Source organism: Physella acuta, unplaced genomic scaffold, assembly GCF_028476545.2.
Source record: "Physella acuta isolate Inbredline_101_S28 unplaced genomic scaffold, ASM2847654v3 ptg000164l, whole genome shotgun sequence".
Classification (NCBI taxonomy): Eukaryota; Metazoa; Mollusca; class Gastropoda; family Physidae; genus Physella; species Physella acuta.
Window position 1 is genome coordinate 935,678 of NW_026731683.1, and position 25,369 is coordinate 961,046.

General features: G+C 38.1%; 1 protein-coding gene across 1 annotated transcript in view; it reads left to right on the forward strand.

Moving 5' to 3' along the window:
* LOC131936009 (sodium-dependent neutral amino acid transporter B(0)AT3-like) overlaps positions 1-24,813 on the forward strand; it is a 42,496-nt gene extending 17,683 nt beyond the window's left edge. The window contains exons 2-4 of the mRNA XM_059292801.1: positions 21,733-21,867; positions 23,798-23,943; positions 24,754-24,813. Of these exons, the coding sequence (XP_059148784.1) occupies positions 21,733-21,867; positions 23,798-23,931 (269 nt within the window). The 3' untranslated portion in view covers positions 23,932-23,943; positions 24,754-24,813. The remainder of the gene's footprint in view (positions 1-21,732; positions 21,868-23,797; positions 23,944-24,753) is intronic.
* Positions 24,814-25,369: the final 556 nt, after the last annotated feature.

A 25,369-nucleotide genomic window follows, 5' to 3' on the forward strand; every position in this document is an offset into this window, starting at 1 on the left:
ATTCGAGTTCGGCATAAATGTGTGAGTCGATATTCATGTACCGACTCTGGACGAAATAATTATTGTATCGATAACGTCCTCGCTACATGGTGACATCTCAGATTTAGTCTTTACAGATTCGATACCGTCCTCCCAACAAGTCGACACCGCCAGACTTTCTGTATCGATACAGTCCTCCCTACCATGGCATACTGCCAGACTTAGTCTTTACTGTATCGATACCGTCCTCCCTACTCATCGACTCCGCCAGAGTTTGTATTTTTTTGCTCCGAGGCAATAAAAATGTCATTGAAATTACATCGGGTAGAATTCTTTTGAGCGAGTTTTATAAACAGAAAATTTGTACAAGTGTAAATAGCATCTTTTTTAAAAAAGTGAAGCAATGATTATAATATGAGATTTATAAAAACTTCCATTACTTTAACTTACAATTTTTAAGTGGACAGCAATTTGAAAATCTATACATTCACTTGACAATCATTACTAAATCAAACATCTCACTATTTTTACGACATATTTGTTCGACTAAATGTTGATTTTTTTCTTCAAATGCTCCCAACTCAACGCCGAAAATCACACATCACACTATTCACTCAACACACCAACTCACTTAACCGCCAACTCAATCAACACACCAACACACCAACTCATCTAACACACCAACTCACTCAACACACCAACTCATCCAACACACCAACACACTCAACACACCAACACAGCAACTCACTCAACACACCAACACAGCAACTCACTCAACACACCAACTCACTCAACGCACCAACTCATCCAACACACCAACACACCAACTCACTCAACACACCAACTCACTCAACACACCAACTCACTCAACACACCAACACACCAACGCATCTAACACACCAACACGCCAACTCACTCAACACACCAACTCATCCAACACAACAACACACCAACTCACTCAACACACCAACTCATCCAACACACCAACACAGCAACTCACTCAACACACCAACACACCAACTCATCCAACACACCAACTCATCCAACATACCAACTCATCCAACACACCAACACACCAACTCATCCAACACACCAACACACCAAAACACCAACTCACTCAACACAAGCTGAATAGTCACCAAACTCGCTGTATCGCCCCAAAAGTATCGTGTTTACAAGAACCCAGAATCGATGCTCATTAAATTTACATCGGGCGGTACCACAGACATTGTTTACATTTGGGCGATTACTGTTTTCTATAAATAATTCATAGACGGTAAACGTTGTCCAATAGAACCCAGGCTACGGGACGTTTTGATGAGTTATATTTAAAACTCATTATTTCATTAATCTGATGAAAAAAAAACATTGATCTTTTGTTTGCTTGTAACCTAATTCCTTAGAGATTGTTTCTTTTTTTTTTTTGTAATGATTGTGCTTAATTAAACGGCAATTAATTAATTAGAGTTCCAATATTTTTATTTGTGAAGCAAAAAGCACAACAGTTTTAGATATTTGAGTTTTAATGCAAGTCCAAAAGGCACTAAACGTTTGAACTATTTGAAAACAAGCTCAAACGTCATTGGTCACTTAAGTAGGCCTACTAAAACAACCAAGCCTAAGGTCGTTGGTCACTTAAGTATGCCTACTGATGCAGGCTAAACAAAAAGTCGTTGAACATTTAAGATCAGATACAACGAAGCCAAAAAGTCCTTGAACATTTAAGTCCTAAAGCACGTTAAAACAGCCACACATTACAGCAGTGATTTGAAATTTGTTATACATTATTGAGGTCCTTATCTGAACATTTATCTGATTTAACAGATCAAGTCTATCATCAACCTGATGAAATATCAGAGAAAAGGTATCAGGTGTATGCTGCATAGTCAGATCATTGGAAGTGTTGCTTTAGTTGATCATTATATTTTATCATGTTTAAATCTGAATTCAATGTGGTTGCCTTAATCACATACAAAAGATTCTCTTTAGACCTAGAGATCCATTGGGAAGATGAAAAAAAACAAGAATACATATATTTCTTGACATGACGGAATAATGTGGTCAGCACTATGACCAGCCGCCTTTACTTCCCCCAATGTTACTGAGGTGCCTATCAAACCCAAGTGGACACTGGGACATCCTCCAGTCCGAACTGAGATCCGAACTCGAAACCTTCGGGCTAGCAGCCAAACGCTCAACCACGCCGTGAATAATTATTAATTATTTAATAAAGTTAAATTTTTTGGTGACATTCCCTAACACTTGATGAATCTTATCACGTTTCCTTAAATGTGGCTCTGATTTTATAAGTATTGTCACGATCTATTATGTGTACTACTGGTTTAATAAGCATTGTCAAATTCCCTTCTGTGTAGTACTGGTTTTATAATAATTGTCACATTCCCTTATGTGTAGTAATGGTTTCTTAAGAATCGCCACATTCCCTTATGTGTACTACTGGTTTAATAAGAATGATCACCTTCCCTTCTGTGTAGTACTGGTTTTATAAGATTTTGGCTACAGTATGGGCGTCTCGGCTGTGAGTCATGCGGTACCACCCTCTCCCTAAACCGATTTACATCTTAAATTATCTCCATTATGTGCCATTATATTTTAAAAAATGTTTAATGTGCCCTAATAGTTGAGACCCAACCATATGCATTAACATTACTTCTGAACATAGTTTACTTTTTAAATTATTTTAATAGTGCTTAACTTAAATCGAAAAAAACAATTTTTTTTTCTTCTTAAAAAAGCGTCGAAGTTTATTTTAACACGTTTTTCTTAACTCAGCTTCGCGTTTGTGGATTTGTTTGTTTGTTGTTAAAATTGACATCGAAAATTAGCCCACTTCTGATTGCTCTACAGATCTGAAATTTGGCATGCATGCTACTTTCGCCTAACAATTTCAGATGCAATCATAAAAACTAGCAATTACAGACCGTAATTAGCTTAATTTAATTACGCCCCAAGGACCATAAAATCGAGGACATGATTTCTAAAGATACCGACAAGACTGGAGGCCTATTGCCACAGTTACTTCGGCCCCAATCGATGTGAGCGCGCTGGCCGTGATCGTATAGCGGTTAGTACTTCGCGTTGTGGCCGCGACAACCCAGGTTCGAATCCTGGTCGCTCAAGATTTTTAGTCCGTGTATTTATAAACACTTAGTCAAGTCATACTTAATCAAGTCATTAGATAAAGTAGAAAAGAAACTATATAAAAAACTTTTTTAAAAACCACGTTTTTCATGTGTAGCAACGGACTAAAAAGGAGAAAATAAAATACTTAAAAAAAACTTTTTAAAAAACCACGTTTTTCTTGTGGACTAAAAAGTAGAAAATAAATTTTCATACATTTGATGACAAAAAACGTGGGTCGGGCAGATGGGTCGGGAAATTTGATGGTGAACGTACCCACGTTTTTTGTCATCAAATGTATGAAAATTTATTTTCTACTTTTTAGTCCACAAGAAAAACGTGGTTTTTTAAAAAGTTTTTTTTAAGTATTTTATTTTTATCTCCGTAAATATTGAGTTAAAGATAACAGCCAAACCTATTTTGTGTTCCTGCCTTATAGCAACTCTCGGGAAAAAATAAAACTTGGACAACGCTAATCTCCCTTGCCCGTACTCTATAACGAATACGACTAAACAAATTATGACCATGTAGGGGCGATAACCCAGGCGGTCGAGAGCGAGAAAAAACACCAGATTAAATTACCCACCGCAGAAGGAGAAAATCTAAATCTAGGACATGGAGTCGAAGCAATAACCCGGAGTTCGATCAGTTACCAAATTGATTGATTCATGAATCATTCATTGCGCAGGACCGGGGGAGCCACTAACTCATATCCGGTTGGGCTAATTCGTTCATTTCACCCGGTCTGGCCATCTCATCCGTCTCAGAGCCTTAGCTCTTCTGTTTCTTATCAGCGTGTTTCGTAATTTAGACGTACCACGGTCTTCTTACTGATTCTGTTTTTTAGAATTGTAATGGTTTCTCGTTTTGTTTTCACACTCTCGTAACAAATAATTGCGCGACATTTAAAGGTAAAAAAAAATAAGTAACGGGGGGGGGGGGGGGGAAGGGGAATTAAAGGGGGGGGGGGTGTTCATCCTTGGTTATTTGAGAGGGGTGGGGGTATTAGTCCTTGGTTATTTGAGATGGGAGGGGGGGGGGTATTTTCCTTGGTTATTTGAGAGGGGTGGGGGTATTAGTCCTTGGTTATTTGAGAGGGGTGGGGGTATTAGTCCTTGGTTATTTGAGAGGGGTGGGGGTATTAGTCCTTGGTTATTTGAGAGGGGTGGGGGTATTAGTCCTTGGTTATTTGAGATGGGAGGGGGGGGGGGGGTATTTTCCTTGGTTATTTGAGAGGGGTGGGGGTATTAGTCCTTGGTTATTTGAGAGGGGTGGGGGTATTAGTCCTTGGTTATTTGAGAGGGGTGGGGGTATTAGTCCTTGGTTATTTGAGACGGGTGGGGGTATTAGTCCTTGGTTATTTGAGACGGGTGGGGGTATTAGTCCTTGGTTATTTGAGACGGGTGGGGGTATTAGTCCTTGGTTATTTGAGAGGGGTGGGGGTATAAGTCCTTGGTTATTTGAGAGGGGTGGGGGTGTTAGTCTTTGGTTATTTGAGAGGGGTGGGGGTATTAGTCCTTGGTTATTTGAGAGGGGTGGGGGTATAAGTCCTTGGTTATTTGAGAGGGGTGGGGGTGTTAGTCTTTGGTTATTTGAGAGGGGTGGGGGTATTAGTCCTTGGTTATTTGAGAGGGGTGGGGGTATTAGTCCTTGGTTATTTGAGAGGGGTGGGGGTATTAGTCCTTGGTTATTTGAGAGGGGTGGGGGTATTAGTCCTTGGTTATTTGAGAGGGGTGGGGGTGTTAGTCTTTGGTTATTTGAGACGGGTGGGGGTATTAGTCCTTGGTTATTTGAGAGGGGTGGGGGTATTAGTCCTTGGTTATTTGAGAGGGGTGGGGGTATTAGTCCTTGGTTATTTGAGAGGGGTGGGGGTGTTAGTCTTTGGTTATTTGAGAGGGGTGGAGGTGTTAGTCTTTGGTTATTTGAGAGGGGTGGGGGTATTAGCCCTGAGGCGAGATCTGTTCTCACCTCTCACTCTTTGACCGTGTGTCCATCCATCTGTCTGCCAGTTTGGCAGATCGAGTTTCACGCGCTTAAGTCGACCTCTCCACTCACCCACCCTCCCTCCCCCACCCCCATAGCATGCTCACCGAGGAGCCCGGGCAATTCTTTATGAGGACCGACCAGCTTTGTGACAGATCCACTTTTCAGATACGTCAGCCAGACAGCCCTAGGGACTTCCGCTCCAAGATGCTCTCCCCTGATACTGTTTGGTGATGCCGTCTGCTGGGTTCTCGTCTGCTCCCGCCTCACAGGGCTTGCACTTCCGCCCGCGGTTTGGTGACAGAAAACATTTCGAATCAAAATGGTTGTCATATCGCTGGGTTGTCATCTTGCTGGGTTGTCATCTCTGGGTTGTTTTCTGTTTCACAATCTAAATAGTTGTCATTTCAATGATCTCAAGTCATTATGTGTTTTACAATCAAAATAGTTGTCATTTTCTTTTCACAATGAAAATAGTTGTCATTTCAATGATCTCAAGTCATTATCTGTTTTACAATCAAAATAGTTGTCATTTTCTTTTCACAATCAAAATAGTTGTCCTTTCAATGATCTCATTTCATTATCTATTTTTCAATCAAAATAGTTGTCATTTTCTTTTCACAATGAAAATAGTTGTCATTTCAATGATTTCATGTCATTACTGTTTTTTATTCAAACTAGTTGCTGTTTCATTTCATTTTCTAGTTTACAATCAAAATAGTTGTCATTTTTATGAACACAGGTCATTTTTTTAAATTTTGCAATCGAAATATTTGTTATTTATCTAAATTTATTTTCTATTTGTCAAGATATAAAGACAAAAATATAATTACCATAGTATTAACAAACAAGGCAAAAAATAACAAGAGCGTGGTAAGGATGAATATAGGGCTAGATTAGATTAAGTTTTCCAAAAGTGTAAGTTGTTTATATTTTGATACTTTGAATGCTGTTTTACTAACAGTTCATTTTGTTGGACTTAAAATAGAACTAAGTAGATGATTTAATTAATGCTAATGTTTAGCTTTATGACTTTAGTCGTCTGGTCTTTTGACAAAAACTTTTAGTACTGAATATTTGATTAACATAAAATACGGACCACCTCCCAGTAACTAGCCTGTAGGCCACCATCTCCCAGTAACTGTAGGCCACCATCTCCCAGTAACTGTAGGCCACCATCTCCGAGCAACGGTTTGTTTAACTTGAACACAGCCCTGCTTATTCTCATTCACCAAATTTAACGACCATCTCCCAGCAACCGTTTGTTTAACTTAAGCACAGCCCTGCTTATTCTCATTCACCAAATTTAACGGCCACTCGGGGAAGAATTCACTCAGACCTGTCAAATTTTCCCTTTCTATTTTCTCTTGTCGTTTGCAGAACTATCGGCGTTTGAAATGTTGAGTTCTAGACGTGTTTGTTTAAACCTTCTGATTCATTTTTTTTCTACAAGAATTGGTATCCATGGTTAGGATGTAGAGCTTGTGTTTACTTAAATTTTGTTGAATTATTTTTTAGAGTTTCTGATATTCGCGGTTGAAATGTAGAATGTGAATTTTGTGTTACATCTTCTAGTGTTTCGCCCGGATGAATCGAATCACAAAGACTAGCGTGTTTGTATCGAAATCTTCTTTATATTGCAAGGGAGTATCGAATCTAAAATATCGAGTCTGTGTGTTAATCCTCTAGATACACAGAAGTATCGATGTCGAGGTTTCAAATGTCATGTCTGTGTTTGCGAAATCGATTTCGCTAGAATAAAAAGACTTGCATTGCATAGAAACAAAATGACTTGCATCATACAGATCAATAAAAACTTGCATCACACATCAACAAGAAGACTTGCTTAGCATAGTAAATTGACTTGCATCACCCAAGAACAAACTGACATGCATTACAGAAGAACAAAACGACTTGCATCACCCAAAAACAAAATGACTTGCTTCATACAAGAACAAAAAGACTTGCATTACACATCAACACAATGACTTGCGTCATACAGATCATTAAAACTTGCATCACACATCAACAAGTAGACTTGCTTACCATAGTAACCAAAAGACTTGTATTACACAAGAACACAAAAAAACTTGCATCACACAAGAACAAAATGACTTGCATCATACAGATCAATAAAACTTGCATCACACTTGCTTATAGCATAGTAGCAAAAGACACATTACACAAGAACAAAATGACTTGCATTACACTTGCGGCATAAAGAAACAAAAAGTCTTGCGTCACACACCAACAAAATGACTTGCGTCATAAAGAAACAAAAAATGACTTGCGGTATAAAGAAACAAAAAGTCTTGCGTCACAGCACATCTTCCAGACTCGCCCCGTCTAATTTGATTGATTCAATCAGGACGTGCTTGGGTGAGCAACTGAGCTGCGCATGCGTGTGTTGTTTTTAGGTCGCCTGTGTGTTAGAGCGACCGTCTGCTGAAGTAACGTCAATATAATTTGTCATGGCTGCGAATTATCTGAAGTTTTGCGTCTCTCTGCTTATAAAAATTCAGACTATTCAATTCAAATTTTCTCTCATATTAGGAAATTCTTTAATAATAAACAGATGGAAAAAAAAATAGCATTCGACGTTTGGTCTATGTTAGATACAACGATGTAATCGTTTAGATAAATTACACTTATTTAAACCCAGAATATATTGTTTTAGAAAGTGCTTATACTAAATTGTATGTTTGCAATGTGTGTAAATATGGTTGAAAAATATGACTGAGGTATGATGTAGCTAAAATAATAAACAAAAACGAAATCCTTGTAGAAGGCGATTGATCAGGCTTACAAATACTTCTTTGAATTGTAAACAGATTCAAGGAGATGTTATGTAGATGCTAGAATAAAAGAGTACAGGATCAGAAACAAACAACATTTTAATGCCTTTTCAATTACCTTCGCATATAGGGCCTATAGTTAATAATTTTTAACGCTACTAAATCTCGAACCCTGTACCAAAAAGTATCTTAGAAAATTTCTGTTTGAAATCTCAAACTTTTGCAAGAAAGTACCGAAGAAAATTTCTTTCTAAAATCTCTGTTTCAAAATGTTTATAAAAATTATTCTAATAATCTCAATTTTGTTTTCAAAATCTTTGACATAGGTTACCCATGAGGTTTGTGGTCAGATATGAACCTAGAAGCAGACGATATTCTCTTGTTTATTGACTCGCTCGTGCACCCAGTTCTATATTGCCAAAAACTAAACTTCGTTTCCCCCAATTCATTAATTAAAAATTATCTCTTTCTAAATGACTGCAGATGACAACTTCTTTAGAATGCACGTGTGGATTCATTACGATAATTCAATTGAGTTATCTCGCTTGCATATTTTTATCTCTCTCTCCTGATAGTAAAAACAATCGTGTAATTAAACATCGGATGAAAATGCTGTAAAAATTTTTTTAGACTTAATGAAATTTGGCAGGCGAATATTAAAATACGGAAGGTTTGGATTAGAATAAAAGTGGTTTCCTTTTTTGCTTTCTCATATACGAAGTATAGCCATCCCGGCCAGGCCCTGCACTGGCCTCTGAAAAACCTATCTATAAAGGACCATGACCTGTGCGGACGTGCCTGTTTCAGTGAACAATTATAATAGCCCAAGCTTATCCGCAAACGGAAAGAAGTAAACGAAAAGGACATTTAGGAGCTGGCTTCTTAACTGTTATTGATTTTTTTCAATTATTAGTAAACAGTACGTTCAGTGTATAGAATAAATAAAAGGCAGTTTTAAAATAACTACAACATTGCACTTAATCAATCCCCGCTAATTATGTAAGTATTTTTCGCAACACCAAAACAAAGTAATAGAAAGTAAATATATATGGGTGTGTAGATACATGCGTCATCATAAACACATCAATACACACTCAGAGACACCCCCATGTTCACCACACAATCCCTCTCATTATGACACTATCACAACCACAATCCCTCACACACACAAACACTACACTCACACAAACAGACAGATTTGTTATCCAAAAGCAAACAAGAAACTCGACACATATTTGCACTGATAACAAGACGTTCGGACGTGGGATTTAAAGATTTCGATCTGACGTTTGTAATCTCCGCGTCCTGACTGTCCCATCGATGGGTGCTAGATATGGCTTCATACAGGGTATTAACCTCATTTAGAGATGGGTGCTAGATATGGCTTCATACAGGGTATTAACCTCATTTAGAGATGGGTACTAGATATGGCTTCATACAGGGTATTAACCTCATTTAGAGATGGGTACTAGATATGGCTTCATACAGGGTATTAACCTCATTTAGAGATGGGTGCTAGATATGGCTTCATACAGGGTATTAACCTCATTTAGAGATGGGTGCTAGATATGGCTTCATACAGGGTATTAACCTCATTTAGAGATGGGTGCTAGATATGGCTTCATACAGGGTATTAACCTCATTTAGAGATGGGTGCTAGATATGGCTTCATACAGGGTATTAACCTCATTTAGAGATGGGTGCTAGATATGGCTTCATACAGGGTATTAACCTCATTTAGAGATGGGTGCTAGATATGGCTTCATACAGGGTATTAACCTCATTTAGAGATGGGTGCTAGATATGGCTTCATACAGGGTATTAACCTCATTTAGAGATGGGTGCTAGATATGGCTTCATACAGGGTATTAACCTCATTTAGAGATGGGTGCTAGATATGGCTTCATACAGGGTATTAACCTCATTTAGAGATGGGTGCTAGATATGGCTTCATACAGGGTATTAACCTCATTTAGAGATGGGTGCTAGATATGGCTTCATACAGGGTATTAACCTCATTTAGAGATGGGTGCTAGATATGGCTTCATACAGGGTATTAACCTCATTTAGAGATGGGTGCTAGATATGGCTTCATACAGGGTATTAACCTCATTTAGAGATGGGTGCTAGATATGACGCTATAGGTCGGCATAGCCTAGCGGTAGAGCGCTAGACTACAAACCCGAAAATATGTTCGAATCCGGGTCCAAGATATTAGACGCCCCTGAGTCCACCCAGCTCGGATGGGTACCTTACTCACGTTAGGGAAAGTAAAGTGCTGACCACACTATCCCCTTATATGGCGGGGTCACAGAAACAACATTGTTGTGACGTCTACCCTGTCACTTTACTGTTTGTATGACGTCTGCAGCATCGTTGTGACGTCTACACCGACGTGTCAGACGTCACACATCAACATGAGGTGGGTGTGATGTATCAACACGAGCTGGGTGTGATGTATCAACATGAGGTGGGTGTGATGTATCAACACGAGCTGGGTGTGATGTATCAACATCAGCTGGGTGTGATGTATCAACACGAGCTGGGTGTGATGCATCAACATGAGGTGGGTGTGATGTATCAACATGAGCTGGGTGTGATGTATCAACACGAGCTGGGTGTGATGTATCAACACGAACTGGGTGTGATGTATCAACACGAGCTGGGTGTGATGTATCAACACGAGCCGGGTGTGATGTATCAACACGAACTGGGTGTGATGTATCAACACGAGCCGGGTGTGATGTATCAACATGAGCTGGGTGTGATGTATCAACACGAGCTGGGTGTGATGTATCAACACGAACTGGGTGTGATGTATCAACACGAGCTGGGTGTGATGCATCAACATGAGCTGGGTGTGATGTATCAACATGAGCTGGGTGTGATGTATCAATACGAGCTGGGTGTGATGTGCCCTGACATCTCCCTGCTGTTAACGTATAATGTTTTTGACATTCCAACCAGCAGATTTTAAAAGGTTTACCTGACAGCCTGGCAAATAAGCGCTGCCATTAAAAAAACTCTGATCCTTATGCAGACTGACCCCCCGGGGTGGGGGAGGGGGGCGGGAGGTTTTAACAGGAATAAGATATTTAAGGAAACTGAACAAGAAAGAAAACTGTTTTGTTGCAAAAAAAAATTGTTTTGTTCTATCACAACAACTTTTTGACTTTTTAAAAAAAATATATATTTCTAAAGTAGATTTTAATTAATTCTGATACATTCAATAAGAATTAAATTGTGTAAAGGAAAAAAATCTGCTTCATTTTGAACAATCCTCGAACACATACCAAAGCTTTATATATGGGGGTGGGGGTATAAAGACACTACGCCTTATAGTAATGTTTTGAAAACAAAATAAAAAGTTGTTATGTTAAAATTTAGCACTCCGAGTAAGCTTTAACAATAATCAAGCGGCAAAAACAAAAGTTTTCCAAAAATGTGTACACAAATCGGGTTGTTGTAAAGGCAGTAAGAAAGTTTACCAAACATGATTTAAACATACATAGGGTTGTCAGTAAGAATGTTTACCAAATATCCTTTGAACACAGATAGGGTTGTCATTAAGAAAGTTTAGCAAACATCATTTAAACACAGATCGTCGAAACACGGATGGCGATGAAGCAGAAATATTTTTTCCCCAGCCAATCCGGCAGTTTATTAAAACGCTGTTTACATTGTAAAAACCTGGCATTGTGAAAGCCATTTTTTCCCGCCATCTTTGTATCGTTCACTTTGTGACAGCTCTTGTGGAGTCCTATTGATTGCACGCCCCGAGCTGTTGCCAGATAAATCTTCAGATTGACATTTTTTTAAACATCTGTTAGCTTTTTTTATTTGTCAGCAAATAAAAGATGGCATCGTTGCTTTTTTTTTCTTTCTGGTAGATTAAGTTTCAGGAATACGATAGATTGATATAGAGACTGGGGTATAAAGTAACTTTTAGGAATACGATATTTTGATCAAAGACTAGGGTATAAAGAAACTTTGAGGAATACGATAGATTGATATAAAGACTCTTGTATAAAGAAACTTTGAGGAATACGATAGATTGATATAAAGACTGTTGTATAAAGAAACTTTGAGGAATACGATAGATTGATATAAAGACTGTTGTATAAAGAAACTTTGAGGAATACGATAGATTGATATAGAGACTAGGGTGTAGAGAAACTTTGTACGATAGATTGATATACACACGGGATGTAAAGAAACATTCAGAATACGATAGATTGATATATAGTGACTGGGGTGTAGAGAAAATAGAGTTTTTGAGAATGGTGTTGCGAATACGAAATTCTCATGAAAAAAATGTAATACAATCAAGGTTTAACACCTTTGCCCAGGTTTAACACTCAGATTCAATATATTTGCCGATTAGTTTAACACTATTGCCGCAGGTTTAACATCATTGCCCAGGTTTAACACCGTTGTCCAGGTTTAACACCGTTGTCCAGGTTTAACACCATTGTCCAGGTTTAACACAATAGCCCCAGTTTTAACACCAATGCACTCAAGTTGACCTTAGTCGAGTAAGACAAAGTTATTCTGACAACACATATCGTAAGTGTTGCAATGTCAGAATTACTCGAGTACGAATGTCAGCAATGACAGTGTCTCTGTCATGTTTTTTCTAGTGTTTTCTGTTAAGGTATTTAAGTAGCACGCGTGTACCAAGTTTATATTTCAAAGACTGTGTCCATGTGACACCTTGAATAAAACTAAATAAACGTCCCCGTAACTACAGTTTGTTTAGAATTAAAGTATAACTTATGTGGAATCCTACAAATACCCTGATTCTAGCATATCAGTTACACTACCATTCATGGCCTGAAAAACTATCTTAAAACAGTCTCATGTTCTATGTTTACTTCTATCATTCGAATGATTAAATATCGTGTTTACACCTTAGTGAGATAGGTGTCACATGATATGTTTAGAAAAACCATTTTATTAAGTGCAGGCTAAAAATAAAATTATTTGAAAACATTGAATAGAATTTCCGTTTCACTAAATTTTAAATTGTGCAAATTAATGTTATCTTGAACGCAATGAATGTACTCGCTGAACCGAACTAACGAACCTCTCACTATGCAGATGTCTATCAACGTTTCTCCAATACCACCCTACCCCCGCCCCCTCTCTCCCCCACCCCCACACCCCGAGACGGTAACGTAATCTAGAACTCTCCCTAAGCGCGTGCCAGCTCCACGCTCTTGATTGCGTTTGCTAATCATACAATCATTACAGAGGGCCCGTTTTTTATCCGATCGATATTATTATATCCCTGGAAGAAGTTTAGCAGGCTCAAAAACTTAAAACTCGAGCCAAATAAAATTTCCTTTGGCCGTGCTAAAAACTCGCTCCAAATGATCTGGCTTAAAAATGGAACCCTTGACAACTCTATGAAAGATATTTTACAAACATCTATTCAGAGCGAAACGATACATCTTGCTTGAGCGCTGTAAAGAAAATGATAAGTGTATGTATGGAAGGGGACGGCGTGGTCGGGTGGAAGGGCGCTTGATTGCTAACCAGATTGTCCTTAGTTTGGACCACGGGCAGTAGGAACCCAGGAAACAGCAGCTAATCAAGGGGAGAAAACTCCGAAATCTAACAGGATTGCCTTGGTTTTCTTTCGGAAGCTTCTTCAACGATGTTGGTTTAAAACGTAAAGCATAGCGTTCGTGTGTAGTATAACAGCATATTTCGGGAGAGGGACCATGAATCTTGATGCCGAGGTACACGCTCATACGACTGCACTATTAGGGGTGGATCCATTGTCTTCTATGACAAAAAAAACATTATTAAGCGAAAAAAAAAGACTTGACTTCCGGGTTGAACTTCACCAGCGTTATAAAGTGGTCACGATGGTGCTGTTGTAGAGAGGCGGCCCTAGGTTGTGTGTCGCCTGGGGCGGGCCGCACCATTGCTATCATACACGGAAATATTAGGATAAACACAGATGTTGTAGTTAGCACATAGGCGGGTTATATCCGTGCAACTATTATACTACGGACTATATTTGTGCGACTATTATACTACGGACTATATCCCTGCGACTATTATACTGCGGACTATATTTGTGCGACTATTATACTACTGACTATATCCCTGCGACTATTATATTACAATGACTATATTAATATTGTTATAGATATACTCCAAGATTGTGTTACATTTTAAGAATCAACTGGCTTTATCTAACCATCGTCCCCCGATGAAACAATGAGTAGGTGTTTGTTTTCATGATGTACTTTTGATCTATAAGTAACCTCACACTAATTCGAGCTGAATGTAACACTAGTCTACACAGTATGTGAGATGTTATGTGAAACGAAGATAATTCTATTTTTTTAATTTGAAATTTTTAGTTGTGGTTTTTTTTTTTGTAACTTTGACGAACGAATTTAAAAACATCATCCTTTACAGAAGCGATAGATTGCCACTATCTCCATATTATTGGCGCTGTATTAAACACAGTCTGAGAACATCCAATCCATTACAAAACTTGACACGTTTCTAACCATATTTAAAACCTAAAGTTTTTAACCTTACTGAAATGCCAAGTTCCAATCCATCTTAACACAAAAGACAATTTCCCAACCCTACTTAACCCTAGCAGTTCCAGCCGTCTTAAAAAAAAACGGAACAATTCTCACCCATCTTGCGATAAAAAAGCCACGTTGAAACGAAAATAGTTGGCGAAAATCAATGGCAATCTTTGTCTGATAACCCCAGCATATCTTGGACTTTTCTCAGGCGACTCGGATGTAGAATGGTCATTGTATGACTTCAGGAGAAGTGGGTTGGGTCGGGCAGTTGGGCCTGGACTAGCTCTTGTTCAAATGTCATTTCAGCCGGGCCGTCACGTTCAGAATGGTTGGCAGGATGCAACGTAAGGCGAAAATCAATGGCGGATGTGAGTCAGGGTCCCCTGCGATCGCGTCATGCCACCGTGGGGCCAATACATGCACGGAAGATTAATGGGGGGAATATTGTGCGCAGGGTGGGGGGGGGGGGGGATTTAGTGCGCAGGGGGGATATTGTGTGCGGGTGAGGGAGGGTGAACGTAGGTCAATGTCATCGTCTCGACCTGTGTTAATAGGTGCGCTAGGCTTGGTTGTTAAGTCATGGATACGCCTCTTCATTGGGTGGCTTACTTAAACTGTGCTGGTCTATACCTCTGTGAAACTGTACACATACCATCAATGTTTAATGCCGGGTTGCATTGGCCATCGTCTTATCAAGAAACTTTAGAATTATTTTTGTTTTTATTTAAAACTTATATTATAATCTTGATAAATATTGTATTGAAATAAGCCTCTTAAGTGGATACAAATCTTCCATAAATTCAATTTTGTAAATAATAATATTGTTTAACCTAATTTCATTTCCTCGCATTGGATTATTTTCTGTATATTTAATTCAAAAACAGAAATTAACGAATATAAACCCATTTCATAATTTAGATTAATCCGCTGCAGACACTTGGAAAAGACATTCTTAAAAAAATTAAAATATTTTCGCCAATATTTTTAAACAAAGGCCCCGCGAGTTTGGCATAATTGGTTTCCTCGTGAGCTGGCCACTCTAGGACCGTGTCAAGATGGATGTGTAACCAATGATGGCGACTGTCCCCACCCCTCCCCCACTCAATTCCCCAGGGTCCCCTCCATTCCACGGGCGTGTCCCAGTGTTGTACCCCCGCGATTACCAGCTGAACGAACTACCGTTAAGAGTTATCCCATGTGAGACAATTTGCTGGGAGTTATCTTCCCTGGGGTAGCGCTCATGGGGTTAATATTTTATAGTAGCATTAACATTCTCCATGGTAGGAGTCTACTGACTCTAGGAGAGATGGACATAGTAGGAAACTACTGACTCAAGATCACTCTTCCATCTCTTAAGCTGAGACAGTCATTATCGCTTTGAATTATATGTATATGCATATATATATGTATATATATATATATATATATATATATATATATATATATATATATATATATATATATATATATATATATATATATATATGCTTTATTGTATTAGATGTTAATCTTTCCCAATCAAGTTTTTAGCATGTTATGCTTTTAGTTACAAGTACGATGTACTAGGCGTGGCCTAAGCAGTACATCGCTCATCTGCTAACCCGAAAGTCTCGAGTTCAAATCCGGGTCCAAGTCAGTATAACGTTACTGAGTTTACCCAATTCTGATGGGTATCTAACTCTTGTTAGGGAAAAAGCAAAGGTGTTTGGGCAAAGCGCTGACCACAACTTTCCTTCATATGCCGAGGTCAATAAACATATGAAATCTATCTGTTCAATGTATCGCTAGGTCTTAAAAGGATTCTTCACTTTTACAATGTACAGGGACAGTATTTGCTCTGTTGTAAGCCATGATAACTTTCTAGTGTTGAAGTAAAGTATGAAACACCTCGAACTATTTTTGTGGTAATCTTGAAAGGGATTGAAAAAAATATATCAGGATAACTCTCTTGTGTTGAAGTAAATTACGAAACAGCTGGAACTATGTTTGTGGTAAACTTGAAAGGGATTGTAAAAATACCAGGATAACTCTCTAGTGTTGAAGTAAAGTATGAAACAGCTGGAACTATGTTTGTGGTAGTTCTGAAAGGGATAGTTAAAAATGTTAATTGCTGATGGCGAGAGGGTATTGTATTACTGGGTGAATCATCTTTAAATACCAGGATGCTTGTCAATCTATAATCAATTTTTGACGCTAGTCTTTGAGTAAAAATTTAATCAAATTTTAATTCTACTCTATTATTAACTTATAATTATTTTTTACGCTAGGTATTGTGTTAAACTATAATTAACTCTAAAATATAAATACAATGTTGCTATATATATATATATATATATATATATATATATATATATATATATATATATATATATATATATATATATATATATATATATATATATATATATACTATTGTTAACGCTGATCTTTATGTTAGATAACATAATCATTTTTAATTACCAGGCTAGTTAGTATCTGTCCTTATTGACGTAAGATTTTGTATTCTGTAAAAATTAAATTGACGATAGACTTCAGAGCATCTTCATGTGGTCATTTCTTTGAATCAGGCATCGTATTAATATATTCATAATTAGAGTCAGTCGACGATTATTGTCGTGAATTTCATTCAAGAATTTGTTTCAGAAGGCGGTCTTTGTGTTTGGTAACTTAATCAATCTAAACCAGTGGCGCGGTGTTAATCTACTACCGTTTGGTCACGCAGGGATTTGATTTAGGATTTTAAAAATTTTAAGCAGCATCGAGTCTAGATATTTTAAAGAACTGCAATGTTCTAAAACCTGGTCTGAACATGTTCTAAAAATTCTTCTAAACATGTTCTAAATACTCATCAAAACATGTTCTAAATACTCATCTAAACATGTTCTAAATACTCATCAAAACATGTTCTAAATACTCATCAAAACATGTTCTAAATACTCATCTAAACATGTTCTAAATACTCATCAAAACATGTTCTAAATACTCATCAAAACATGTTCTAAATACTCATCAAAACATGTTCTAAATACTCATCAAAACATGTTCTAAATACTCATCAAAACATGTTCTAAATACTCATCTAAACATGTTCTAAATACTCATCAAAACATGTTCTAAATACTCATCAAAACATGTTCTAAATACTCATCAAAACATGTTCTAAATACTCATCTAAACATGTTCTAAAACCTGGTCTAAACACGTTCTAAAACCTTTTCTAAACATGTTCTGAAACCTCGTCTAAACATGTTCTAAAACCTCATCTAAACATGTTCTAAAACCTTTTCTAAACATGTTCTAAAACCTCATCTATATATGTTTTTAAACCTCATCTAAACATGTTCTAAAACTAAACATGTTCTAAAACCTCTTCTAAATATCTTGTAATATCGCAAATAAACACGTTCTAAAATATCATATATACACGTTCTTCATTTCAATTTTCTCTATAGCCTCATCTACTCACGTTCAAATACTTCAGCAAAACCGTATTGGGGATCCTACATTTAACATGTTCCAAATCTATCACGGGGACATGACTACGGTCAAAATGAAAATCCACTAGTAACGTCCCTTTTTATTAGACAGAATAAATCGTACGAGGAATCCCTGTTGGATTGTAGTGAATTTCAAAACGCCAAGGTCGGGTGTTCATTTCAAGAATTGATTTTTCGATAATTTCACCAGTATCGAATTCAACTGGTTCTGGTAATGGCTTTGTGATTGTGATAGGCGGGAGGGGGAGGGGAGGGGGTAGCTGTACTGCTGGTGCAGGCAACATGGTGGCACAATGCTGGTTTGTCATCTTATGGTTGGTGAAATTGGGCAGAGGTCTTTGATGGTTGTGGGCAGATCTAAGAGTGGGCATAATGGGCAGAGGTCTTTGATGGTTGGGTTAGGTCTTAGTGGGCATAATGGGCAGAGGTCTTTGATGGTTGGGTTAGGTCTTAGTGGGCATAATGGGCAGAGGTCTTCGATGGTTGGGTTAGGTCTTAGTGGGGATAATGGGCAGCGGTCTTTGATGGTTGGGGCAGGTTTTAGAGTGGGTATAATGGGCAGAGGTCTTTGATGGTTGAGGCAGGTCTTAGTGGGGATAATGGGCAGCGGTCTTTGATGGTTGGGGCAGGTTTTAGAGTGGGCATAATGGGCAGAGGTCTTTGATGGTTGGGGGCAGGTCTAGTAGTGGGCATAATGGGCAGAGGTCTTTGATGGTTGGGTTAGGTCTTAGTGGGGATAATGGGCAGAGACCTTTGATAATGAAAGTTTAGGAGTGGGGCTGATAGGCAGAGGTATTTGTTGGTGAGCTAAGGTTTGGGTGGGGATAATTCTCGTGGGTCTTGGATGGTTAGGGAATGTTTTGGAGTTGGGTTAACGAGCAGATGTCTTCAATGATGTGGGAGGGGGGGGGGACAGGTTAATCTTGAAATTTTTTTTGACACGACATTAATGTTTCATGCTTACTTTGTGACTTCAAAAATGTATATATAAAGTAATGAAATGTTAACCACCAACTGACCAGATAGAAATAAAAACGTTTCATCAAATCATTGCATTTATTTTTTCATGCTATGCAAATCGAAAGTTTCGCCCTACGCACAGACCCTACTAAATAATGCACACACGTCAACAGACGCATCTGAACTTTGCGATTTATCTCTGTTTATAATGTGATGTTGAAATGTAGGATAGTTGGAGTGAAGGTGGGGGGGGGGGGGGTAAATATCGTTTCGTTGTATGAAAAGTGCCAAAGAATGAGAAAAATATTAATACGTTTTTTTTATCATAAAGATGTCATTTAGTGCTGGTGTATTTACAGTTTTCTTGTGCAGCAAGTCCAGTTGTTGTGGTGATCAATATAGCGTTTAACTGGCAAACAACAGATAGCTTTAAATAACGACGATAACCGCCTGTATAAAACATATATCTGTTTACGTTATCCTGCTTGTATAAAACATGTTTGTTTACATTATCCTGCCTGTATAAAACATATGCCAGTTTACATTATCCTGCCTGTATAAAACATGTGTCTGTTTACTTTATCCTGCTTGTATAAAACATATGTCTGTTTACATTATCCTGCCTACACAAAACACATGTCTGTTTACATTATCCTGCCTGTATAAAACATATGGCTGTTTACATTATCCCAGGGATATTTATCCTGGTGCTAGAGACATGTACATAAATATCGAGTTGTTACAGAAAAAAATGCAGGATCGATACCATATATCATCTTGTCCGGCAGCATTGGGCTTAACCTTCCAGCGTCGGAACACTTGATTCCACGTCCCAATTCCAAGTTTAGCGTTTGATGCCTCGCCCCAGCTCCGTGCCAAACTTTCGCGGCTTATAAATCATGCATGGACCCCCGATGCTTACAAAGAAATTATTCATCCGACAATGGCGATATCGATACAATTTGAGACTTGGCGGTATCGCTCTGTTGCTGGCAATAACGATACATCTGGAGCCCGGTATCGCATTGGGGGTGGATGTAACAATACATCGACAGACTTTTGTATCGTATTTTACATATTTTACTCGCGCTATCGAAATGTCTTAGCATTTTGACATCGATATTTACAAAATGCATAATAGTAATGCTCACACTATTTTTCAATCAAGACTTAAAATAGCTCCGAAAATCGAAGACGATTTGTCGAGATTTTCACATGACTTAGTCACGGTGCCTCGTTTTGGAAGAATCTGTGTCATAGGTGAGACGTTTGAGCTAGTGAGAAGATTTATCGTTCTATTATTGGGATGACAGTCACGTGATGGGATCAGCTGACCGCAGCTTGTGGACAACTGGCTTGTCTGATCACGTGCCCGGTTCTTCTAGAACTTTCACTTATAAAACACTAGATTCAAAGGTAAACAGTCTCACAAGTTAAAGCGTCGACAGAAACTAAATGCTCGACGTATATGTTGGATTCATTTAGTACAAGAAAACGTGGCTTTATGCATGGTAAACATCTACACAGCTGAAAGTTTTCTCTCGCAAGTGTTGTCAAACGATCACACCAGATCATTATTATAATTATTAATTGTCCCATTAATCCTGGTCCGTTAATGAATTCATATTGCTTCATATTCAACATTTTAAGGCAATATCATTCATACAAAGTGTATTTTTCATTATGTGTAATATAATATGCTTTGGGTGCATTCAAATGTATCCACATATTGCAGTATACCCAATATATCTAGTTGGTATATCACAATATAGTGACGGAGTGGACTTGCGTTAGAGCGCTAAACTGCAAATCTGAAAGTTTCGAGTTCGAATCCGGGTTCAAGTCATTAGAGTCCACCCAGCTCTGATGGGTACCTAATTTACATTAGGGAAAATAAAGACGGCTGGGCATTGTGCCGACCACACTATCCCTTCATATGTAAAGTCCTCTGAAACAAACTCTACTTCATCTGCCTCTTGTGTCGTGGGCACGAAAGGGAAATAATGATGACGCTTATACCACAATATAGCTACTATATCCGTTGGGAAATTCCAATAAAAACACCATATCCAGTGGATATCTCCCTACTCCACTCCACTCTGGTAATAAAAAATGCCGGAGATGGCGGAATATTTCCCCCTTGCCCCCCGCCACCCCGCATATTTGATCATCGTTTATTCTGGCATGTTAATACCCACTTAAGTATTCACTATGGCAGCCCGTGTCCCGGCATCTATTGTGTCCGAAAATCCCCGAAATCACGCTTTCATCAGCTTAAAATCTTCGTTGGGGGGTTAGAGTTGTGTTTCTGTATCACCATAAATGATAACCATACAGTCATACATTATTCAGGAGTGGGTTTGACTAAGTAGGGAGGTAGTTTGTATTAGAAATGTACATATATATATATACATATATATATATATATATATATGAATGCATGTATGTGCCAATATATATATATATATATATGTATATATATATATATATATATATATATATATGTAAATATAGCTATTTAGAAGTTATACGTATATAATATATATGTATATATATATAAATATATATATATAATTATATATATATATATATATATATATATATATATATATATATATATATATATACTTCATATATATGAATATATATATATATATATATATATATATATATATATATATATATATATATATATATATATATATATATATATATATATATATATATATATATATATATATATATATATATATGAAGTACACACTATCTGCTAAATTCCCCCATGGTCACATGATAACGAGACCTTTGTTTACTCTCCAGGCCTGTTCTTCTTCGCCTACTATACTCTGCTGGTGCTGGTCTGTGTGCCGGTATGTTACGTCCAGATCAAGTTGGGGGCCCTGTACAAGAGGGGCCTCATTGGGATCTTCACACACCTGGTGCCCATCCTCAAAGGTAGGTCCACCTTCATACACCTGGTACCCATCCTCAAAGTTAGGTCCACCTTCTTCACACACCTTATACTATCCTCAAAGGTAGGTCCACCTTCTTCACACACCTTATACTATCCTCAAAGGTAGGTCCACCTTCTTCACGCACCTGTGCCCATCCTCAAAGGTAGGTCCACCTTCTTCACACACCTGGTACTTTCCTCAAAGGTAGGTCCACCTTCTTCACACACCTGGTACTATCCTCAAAGGTAGGTCCACCTTCTTCACACACCTGACGCGCATCCTCAAAGGTAGGTCCGCCTTCGTTACACACTTGGTGCCCATCCTCAAAGACAGCTAATTCGAAAGTCTCGAGTTCGAATCCCGGGCTTGAGTCCACGCAGTTCTGATGGTTACCTAACTCACGTTAAGAAAACTGCGGCCTGCCATACAACTGACCACACTATCACTCCAGCTCTCTGTTAAATAATTAAAAATAATAATCATTAAAAAAGTTTTTAAAAACCCACGTTTTCTGATTGAACTAAAAAGTAGAAAATAATTGCTATACATCACAATAATGCAAGCGATCACTCTACTATAAGCGATGAAAAACGTGGGGCGCCGAAGTAAAAGTTATATTACTATTGATTAGATAATACTATTGACTTTTATTAGGGAGCTTGTAGAGAGTCAACAGTATTAGAGACTGTAAGAAAATCACGGCGCCCCACGTTTTTGATCGCTTATAGTAGAGTGATCGCTTGCATTATTGTGATGTATAGCAATTATTTTCTACTTTTTAGTTCAATCAGAAAACGTGGGTTTTTTTAAAACTTTTTTAATGATTATTATTTTCTACTTTTTAGTCTTTGTCTGTTTGTTTGCATTAAAATCTTGCTATCGATTTTATCTTTTCACTTTTTTTTGGGTAAACGAAGACAACTCGTAAAAAGACAACTCGTAAAAAACACGTTGTGTGAATACGTTACTGACTAGAACACATAGATTTGAACCCGTGTCGAGTGGGATAGCAATCGTGTGCCCAACCACTCGACCATATCGTCTCCCCCATTCTGGCCACCATTTGTTACGGTTGTTTGTACACAAACACCGCGTGAACACTACTCAGTAAGCAAAGAGGGAGAGTACCGAACCTTGTTTTCATCAAATTACAGTTACTGGGTTATGTCCCCTTTTCCCCACGTTTTTACTACAATTATATAGCGGTCTAAAATGCTCAATAAAATGTTTCCATGGATCAATTTAGTAATAATAACAATTGAATATTCTATGGTCATCGGAAACAAAGCTTCCCTGAAAATTTCAGCGCGCTAGCTAACTGGGAAGTGCCCGAAATATCGATCGCAAGATTTGATTGGAGAACCAAACAGACGCGAAAGCAAGTTAAAGAAAACGTGGGAAAAACACTGATTCTCATTTCCATTTTTATTCCAGTTCCCAATAATTCCAGTAACAACGTGTCTGTTAATTGATACAACAGTAATTTCCTCTAGTCAGTGTTTCTTCCAGACTTTTTTCTCCGGGGTGGGGGCACTTGAAATCTTTGGGGGGGGGGTAGACCTTCGGGGGGGGGGGGGGGGTAGACCTTCGGGGGGGGGGGGGGGGGCGGACACTGTTAAAAGTACATACTTTCTATATAAATTTCATTTCGTTGGGGGGGGGGGGGGGGGGGGAGGTAGAATTTTTTCGGGGGGGGGGGGGGGGGGGGCTTCGTCTCCCCCCCCCTCTCGAAGAGATGCCTGGAAGAAACTCTGCCTTTAGTTCCCACGCGTCTGTCAATTGATACAACAGTAGTTCCCACTAGTTCCCGCGAGTCTGTCACTAGCTCCTTTAACCTCTAGTCTGTCAATGGATACACCAGGAAATTGTTTTAACCGCAAATATTCACCAGCGCCTGTTTACATTGTGTCAATTTTCCCTTGTGCTTGCAGGTGTAGCGGCGGGCGCTGCTGATCATGACGTACTTCCGGTCCATTACCCACGCTCTGGAAATCAGCTATGGCGTCTATTACATGTTTGCCTCGTGTCAGCAGCCCTACCCCTGGGGGATACAGGAGGAGGTTAACATGTCGTCCCAGTGAGCACCAGTTTCTCCTCATATCTCGCTGCACGCATCATCAGTTGACATTGTTAATCTATTTATCTTTTCCTCATGGAAAAAACAGCAGAAAAATAACAAGAAATGCATTTTTTTTTACGTTTCACCCCCCCCCCCCCCCATTTGATGAAGTTTAATAAACGACAACAAACTAGGTTTATCAAGATACATGTTCATTCATTACAAAAAGGGTTTCTTTCAGACCATTTTTTGGGGGGGGGTGAAATTTCCGGGTGAGGAACTTTTAACTTCCTTGGAGGGGAATTAAAGCATATATTCAAACTTTAATATTTTTTTTTATTTTTCTGGGTTTCTGATGACGTGAATCTCCCCCCCCCCCCCCCCCCCCCCACACCATCCAGAGACGACTGAAGGAAACACACCCCTACAATAGGACACATTGGGTTATTTAATTTGAGAAATGGCATTAATGATATATTTTAAGAGAGAACACGTGCTAGTAGACTGTAGAAATACCACGAAATTCTCCTAAATACCGGACCATTTAGTCACTAGCCAGCTGTTATAAATATTGAAAAAAAAACTTGAACTTTGACCCTGGTAGGTGCCACACAAACATAGACGTTGAAACACACTAAAACGTTAAACACAGACAAACTGACACAAGTACAAAGAAGGTGTTTTAGTATTGCTTCAAGTTAAATGCTTGATGCTCAACAACTAAAAAATTTTAACTGTTTTTTTAAATTTAGAATGTATAAAGACCGGAAAAGTAAAGTATAGTAATTTATTTTATCTATATTAAAACACATTTTTTTATTGTTTCAGTGAAGCTAAGATTACAATTTTTGATAACATCAAGACAACACCAGAAGACAGTTATTTTGTGTAAGTAAACTTTGCTACAATCATTACATGGTGCAAAATATATATAGATGGTTTCAGTTGGTAGAATTGGTTTCTTCTATGTCATTGTCAACATATTAAAATTAATGAAAGTATAATGTGTACAAATATTTGGTGCGTTGGCAGAACTTGTTTCTTTTATATGTCACCATATTTAAAATAATGAATTATATGAGTAAAATATTTGGTGCCTTAATCCATAATGTTTCAGTCCGATAAGAAAAGCGGACTTTATTCACGTAATTCTGTCATATAATGATTGGAATAATTGTTATAATCAAATATAATCAACATATCTAAGATATGACTAAAATACACATTTGATTTATATTTGAAAGGGAAGAAAATTAAACTCCATGGTAAAGGTTTTCATTTATGTGACGTTGTTCTTTTCCTAACGTGTCTGTGGAACTATGGAAAACATTGACCAGACCTAACGTGTCTGTCTATAAGGGAAAACATTGACCACTCCTAACGTGTCTGTCTATAAGGGAAAACATTGACCACTCCTAACGTGTCTATGAGGGACTAGAGAAAA